The sequence below is a fragment of the Gadus macrocephalus genome, chromosome 1 (genome assembly GCF_031168955.1).
Source record: "Gadus macrocephalus chromosome 1, ASM3116895v1".
Classification (NCBI taxonomy): domain Eukaryota; kingdom Metazoa; phylum Chordata; class Actinopteri; order Gadiformes; family Gadidae; genus Gadus; species Gadus macrocephalus.
Genome location: NC_082382.1, coordinates 12,807,082 through 12,813,915, shown reverse-complemented (window position 1 = coordinate 12,813,915; position 6,834 = coordinate 12,807,082). Strand labels below are relative to the sequence as shown.

Below are 6,834 nucleotides of genomic sequence, written 5' to 3'. Positions count from 1 at the left end.
CCTTCGGCCGTGTGTCCAAGCGGCTTGTTGCCGGGCTGGAACTTGATGAGCTGCATGAGTGCTTGAAAGCCACCAAATGTAATGTTTGGTATGTGTCTATCTCTCCGTCTCTCTCTCCGTCTCTCTCTCTCTCTCTCTCTCTCTCTCTCTCTCTCTCCTCTCTCTCTCTCTCTCTCTCTCTCTCTCTCTCTCTCTCCTCTCTCTCTCCTCTCCCTCTCTCTCCCTCTCTCTCTCTCTCTTCTCTCCTCTCCTCTCCCGCTCTCTCTCTCCTCTCTCTCTCCAGGTGGTGAGTGCGCTGGAGGCCAACCCCACCGCCCAGCGTCGCTCTCGCACCAGCTGCACCAGCAAGTTTGATGCAGGTCATCGCCCTGGGTGGGAGGACAACATCTACGAGTGCAGCAGCGAGGCCTGAAGCGTCGTGCCATCCTGCCCTCCTCTCCTCCTGCTCCTCTCTCTCTCTCTGAGCTCTCCTTCTGCTGCATACTGCCTACTGCCACCCAGCCGGCCACCTCTCCCCCTACTACTGCTACGGGCCGGGGGAACGTCCGTCCCTTACCGAACCGCCCAATCAATCAACCGACCGACCAACCGGCTGACGGACGCCCTTCATCAGTGTCGTTACGTTCAGACAAAAGGCGCCTGAAACCGTTGGTCGTTTGAGAGACTCCTTATGCTGCCTCTTTCTCAACTGTTCTTCCTCCACCGACGTGTGTTTTCTTCTTCTTTTTTTTTTTTCAAACTTTATTCGTTTTTATTTTTCTCAAGATGTGGACGATGAGTCCCGGTCGGATCCGGACTCTGCCCTGGCAGGGTGTTGACAAGGGAACCCCGGGACAAGCCTTGTTTCTCCCCACCTGAATGTCTTCGTAGTAACCTGATACCTAAAGCCCTGGTGGCAACTCTTTACGCACTGACCCCCCCCCTCCCCCTACCCCCTTCTTCGAGGGAACGAGCCAATGATGCACTGTACTGTATTATAATGTCCATAGCAATATTTATAGATGTGTTTTAATGCTTTCAAGTGGCCTGTCCATCACTTTCTCCGAATAACGAATTATTCCCTTTTTTCCTAAAGCCTGCCGTGTTCTCAGGGCTGATGGGGTGAGGACGCCTCACCCAATGGGTGCTCTGAACCACATGTTTAACGTGCTTCATAGGCTAATGATGGAATATATATATATAATATATATATATATATATATATATATATTAAGGTGATGTTTTAATGCCAAGGACCTGTCTGCAAAATGATGGAAATGTAATTGGTTCTCACGTTGTGTAGTTCGATGGGAAGGGCTACACGCTGTAAGAAATCTGACCTAGTGTGCTTGCAGATGAATGAAAATATCATGTGGGAATCAAGAGGGAAAATTTATGTTTCAAAAAAATATATGTGAACTCAATACTATCTGGGAATTGTCTGACATGACATGTATCCGTGATGCCAAATGACGTGTCAGAATTTGTGAAATAAATTACAGTATTTAGAATTTTAACGTGTCTTATCCATGGCAGTCATTACCGTGGTGTACACCCATACCGGAGGCCCTGCTGAAGCTAAACACGCTTAAGGAAAACACTGAGTTCAGGCCCGTTAGCCACGCAACATCTGGAACCATTCAGGGCTTCTTGTAAACGCTGTAGTGAAACAAGTGGCCAAGGATAAGGTCTTGCAGATATTTAGCCTCATTTATATTAAAGGACAAATAACATGAATCATTTCCACAACAGCCTTTTTATACAATCAACAGTCTTCATGAATCTTCACATTACACCTTTTCATAGTAGTACACGGTCAACAGACAAACACAACTACACCCACACAGACAAACACTTGCAAGCAAACACATGCTTGCGCCCAAAACACACACTCTCACAACAAACACAGACTCTCACAATAAACACACACAAATAGACACACACACACACACACACACACACACACACACACACACACAAATAACCTGAACAATCTTCAATAGCAGACCATTTCTATTTATTTCCTTGCTGGTCATTGTCTCACTCGATGTTAAGAGGCAACAGAAAAGAGTGTCAGCCTCACTGTGCCGACAGATTGACCAGTTGGACCAAGGCCCTACAGACGTGGGGAAATATCCCCCACACCTCTGCTAGCTGAACACAGCTCAATAACGCTGAGCTGCTTCTTCTGTGTGCTGACAGTTCTCCCAGACCAATGAGAAGCTACACACCACAGATTTAGTACAGAGCTAAAAATCCTTTTTTGGATGAAAAGGCACCTATTATCTTCTCCTTGCCTTTCTTTCTAAGATGTAATTTTCATTTCTAGCTCCATGGAAATGATAATGACAATAAATACAAATGTTTTAGCTAATAAAATGAACATAGCTAGACAAATGGAAAAAATATATACATTCATTAATTATAAATGTAACACTTTGGTTCATTTACAGATGTCATAGGTTGACTGTCCGATTAAATACACAACGTGAACAACATAATGTAACATAATGCAGTATATACAGTAATATTCTAATTTGGGCTAATGTTTCTTAACCTTTTACAATAGAAGGAAGAATCCAGAAGGAGAGAGGCCATTTTTAGTTGGAGGGTTGCCCAGAAAAACCCCAGGACGTTTTACAGTTTAAAACTCAACCAAGGCCAGCTGAACGCTTTCCAGTGAACATGAGGGTGTGCAGTAGAAAACACAACATGAACACTCTCCATTGTACATTGGGTTGTGTGTGGTAGAGCCTATACAACATGTGTGGGCCTTTAACACATCTGTATGTGTGCATGAGGCCCGATGCGGTAAACGCGGACAGGAAGGTAAATCAAAATCACCGGCCAATCAGATCAAAGTTGGGGGCTGTGTGATTGGGATTCTGGTGCGGGGGGTTGGGGAGGTGAGGGGGGGGGGATTGAGTGCCATAGTGGGTCAAAGGTCAAGCCGGTGCCACCTGGCTGGTAGAGATGGTGGAGGACTGGGTTTTGGAGCTGAGCCCAGTGTCCTCCTCTCTGAACGGGTTCCTGCCGCAGCATACCGTGGTGAGCATGCAGTTCCTGAACTGGGAGACGCAACGGGACACCTCAGGCTCACACAACAACACACACGGAGACATGAGTGACGCCCTTGGGCAGGAATGGGGAGGCTGCGTCTCCACAAATGTGAAGGGCATGACTGAATCATCTCTAGCAGTTACTTTGATGGATTGAACACAACTGTACGATCCCCACCACATTTGAATTTCACCCCACTTGTGTTTTCCCACCGATGACAAAAAACGAATATTTGAGCTTATACATTATGCACACACACACACACACACACACACACACACACACACACAAATACACATAAATACTGGCCCCGACCGACATACACACACACGAACACACACACACACACACACACACACACACACACACACACACACACACACACACACACACACACACACACACACACACACCTGTCTGTTGAGCAAGATGTAGATGACGGGGTTATAGAGGGCGGCGCTCTTGGCGAAGAATGCGGGCGCGGTCATGAACACTGGTCCGAACTCGGCCCCCTGGTTGATGAAGATGTACCAGGCCACGGTGGCGTAGGGCACCCAGCACACCAGGAAGGAGATCACCATGACGATGACCATGCGGGTCACCTCCTTCTCCGCTCGCTGGGTGGATTCAGACTCCTGCTGCAGGGCCGCAGCCTGGGGGGAGGAATCAAACACAGCTGCTCTCTTACATCTGGATATGTCAGCCAGCCTTTCAAGAGTATGCAGTCAGGATCGTACCCAGGTGTGATGTGATCGGACATCCATGCATACATTCCTAGGTATGTACATACGTACATACCTACATGCATACATACATGCACACATGCATACATACATACACACGCGGCCTTTCAAGAGTACGCAGTCAGGATATTACCTAGATGTGTTGAGATCGGACTCGCGGAGGTCATGACCTTGGTGTGGTTCACATTGTTCCATTTCCCTTTCATTAAATACCTAAATAGCATTCCTCAAATGAGGAAGATATTAATATGCTGATAAAATATGCAGTTTTATCTGCAGATTCATTATTGAGGTATTTTAGGAAATTGGATTTTAGAAAAAGATTGAAAGAATACCAAGGTCATGACCTCTATGAGTCATATCACATGATAGCATATCTCATTATGATTCTTGATTCTGCATGTGCATACACTTGAGAAGGGTAATCCCTTCAGTTCAACAATACAACAAACAACCGTCTTTCCTGTTGCTAATCCCTGACACAGGAATCCCTCTGTGAGGCTGAGGTATCGTGTCGCGCTGGGAAAGGTCAGAGCCTACGACTGCTAATCGGAGTCATAAAACAAAGACAAGACGGAGAGCAGCGGTGGGTCAGAGGGGAGCGGGGCTCGTGGGCACGGGGCGGCGGCGTCGTACCGCTCGGATGGTGCAGAGCAGGCGGCCGTAGCAGAAGAAGATGACGAAGAGCGGGATGAGGAAGTGGAGGATGAACATGTAGATGACAAACGACGTGTTGTTGATTTCAGGCTTGGGGGTGTAGTAGTCGATCCCACAGGAGCACTGCATGCCCTCTGGGATGTACCTGCACACACAGCACACACCCCCCCCCCCCCCCCCCCCAACACCACACCCCCAACACCACCCCCCAAACACACAACGCATGTGTGTCAGAATGTATAATTAATCAGCGAACGCGGAAAAAAATGCATGTATGTATTATTTATTTCCTTTCCCCCTTTTCATGTTCTCTGACCCAAATGCGAGCGTGTTCTGTGTGTTAGGGTGTCCTCCGTTTACCGGGACCAGCCGAACAGAGGCGGGCCGGCGCAGGTCAGCGCCATGACCCAGGTGAAGGCCAGGCCCGCGACGGCGTGCTTCTCCTCGAAGCGGAAGTTGCTCATGGGCTTGCAGACGACGACGTAGCGCTCCACGGCCAGCACCACCAGAGACCACAGGGCGATCTCTCCTGAGGCGGACGCAGGAGACAGCCATGACGCACTGGTGCGTGTCATTAATCACACGCAGACAGTATGCATTTACATAATTTAGTAGTATCTCCAACTATGCTGCATTCTACATATCGTTTGTATTAATCATACGGGATGTTGAGTGATTTTCTTTTTTTGGTTTAAGATCATTCAGCTCTATGAAAAAAGAAAATAAATCTCTAATGGGAATATAAAATATATTGTGCCTTAAGCACTACCCCCCTCTCAGAATAACAGAGCTCTCGAAGGAAAGAAAAAAATTAAAAATAATGATATAAACAGTTTGTTGTTCCAGCACTTTGAGCAAAAGTACTGGAACAACATAATGCGCTGCATTATCTCCTATCATACACTCCACCACCACTAATGAAACAAAACTATCCTCTGCGCTCCACTTGTTATTATCAACGTCCTCTTCTCAGCACTCAACATTGTGGTGCAGCGCCTCCAATATCGAACGCACGCTTTGATCATTCTCATTCTCTGCCTCACCTTTTTTTAAAAGTCGCTTTGGATTAAAGTGCCTGCAAAGAAACGACTCTATGAATACAAAATGTGAACACGCGTCATTCCAACACACTCCTCTCTGAGGGTCCAGACGCTCGCCACACCGCTCCTACCTCCCAGGGTGGCGAAGAAGCCTTCGATGTTGCAGCCGCCGACGCCCAGGACGAAGTAGCCGTGCAGCGCCGTGTACAGCGTGACCGTGAAGCCCCCCACCACCATGAAGAGGTCCGCCACGGCCAGGTTCAGCAGGATGTAGTTGAGCGGCGTCCGCAGCTTCTTGTTCTTCACCGTCACGTACAGCGTCAGGAAGTTGACGGGGAAGGCGGTGGCGATGAGGAAGAGCATGTAGGCGGCCACCAGCGAGTACTTCCAGGGCTCGGCCAGGTAGTACTGGGGGTGCTCGAAGGGGCTGCGCACCACCCCCGTCTTGTTGGACATGGGCACGTAGAAGTTGGGCCCTTCTGTGCCGTTCATGGCTGACGCTTGTAAAAGCCTGTGTGTATGTGTGGGTTTGTGTGGGTTTATATGTGTGTGTGTGTGTGTGTGTGTGTGTGTGTGTGTGTGTGTGTGTGTGTGTGTGTGTGTGTGTGTGTGTGTGCAATAGCGTGTCTGCAAATGTGTGCGTTACCTGCAATAACAGTCTATTAGCAGATGTATTGTAAAAAAAATCAGCTCCCTCGGTTCGCTGCTTAACGGAGGACTAGTAATTGCAGGCTGTCCGCTCGTGTCGTGGAGGTGGAGGCTGGAAATAGATGTTGACAGGGTGGAGAGGAGAGCTCTGCAGCCCCCCGATGTGGCGGCGGCACCTTTTAACAGGCAGGCAGGATTAGGGAGGTGCAATGATGGAATTAGCTCACTTTCTCTCCCTCACACACACACACACACACACACACACACACACACACACACACACACACACACACACAGACACACACACACACACACACACACACACACACACACACCGACGCCCTAACACACACATTTCCAAAGTACTATAGCTGCAGCACAGTCCTCAGTCAAATAAGTGGTGTGTATTCAAGGGCAAGTAGGGTTCTCAAGGGCAGACGTTTTGACCCTACTGACATCATAAATGCTCCATGACACAATGATGTTAGTACAAGATAAGATAGCAGTGATCAAGACGGACCTCGACTGCAGACTCTACCTTTGGGTAAAAAGGGTAGAGAGAACGCAAGACATTTTCTCAACATCAAAAGCTGTATATTTAACTGCTTTTGTGTTTCTGCTGGAGTATAAATACACAAGGTGTTATACAGAACATGTGTTCTTGTTAGTCAAGAGTTGAAGCAGGAGGGTACATAAGCAGCTAACAC

The 6,834-nt window shown here is 48.0% G+C and overlaps 1 protein-coding gene across 2 annotated transcripts; it reads right to left on the bottom strand.

The window, feature by feature from the left end:
- Positions 1 to 1,716: 1,716 nt before the first annotated feature.
- Positions 1,717 to 6,734, bottom strand: LOC132453140 (rhodopsin-like). Of its 2 annotated transcripts, XM_060046051.1 has the most exons (5): positions 5,611 to 6,734; positions 4,800 to 4,968; positions 4,419 to 4,584; positions 3,453 to 3,692; positions 1,717 to 3,047 (listed from the first exon to the last, which is right to left on the bottom strand). In XM_060046051.1, the coding sequence occupies exons 1-5, from the start codon at positions 5,969 to 5,971 to the stop codon at positions 2,925 to 2,927; spliced, it is 1,059 nt and encodes a 352-aa protein (XP_059902034.1). In that variant the 5' UTR covers positions 5,972 to 6,734; the 3' UTR covers positions 1,717 to 2,924. The 2 variants fall into 2 exon arrangements, with proteins under 2 accessions (XP_059902034.1, XP_059902033.1); XM_060046050.1 differs by lacking the exon at positions 1,717 to 3,047 and having other exon boundaries at positions 3,098 to 3,692.
- Positions 6,735 to 6,834: the final 100 nt, after the last annotated feature.

What these genes read in the sequence shown, in the direction of transcription:
- LOC132453140 (XM_060046050.1), bottom strand. Translation starts at nt 5,971, where the DNA reads ATGAACGGCACAGAAGGGCCCAACTTCTACGTGCCCATGTCCAACAAG. An exon ending in CTTCTTCGCCACCCTGGGAG is followed by an intron (nt 4,969 to 5,610) that starts GTAGGAGCGGTG and finishes CGTCCGCCTCAG; the next exon opens with GAGAGATCGCCCTGTGGTCT. An exon ending in CCTCTGTTCGGCTGGTCCCG is followed by an intron (nt 4,585 to 4,799) that starts GTAAACGGAGGA and finishes CTGTGTGTGCAG; the next exon opens with GTACATCCCAGAGGGCATGC.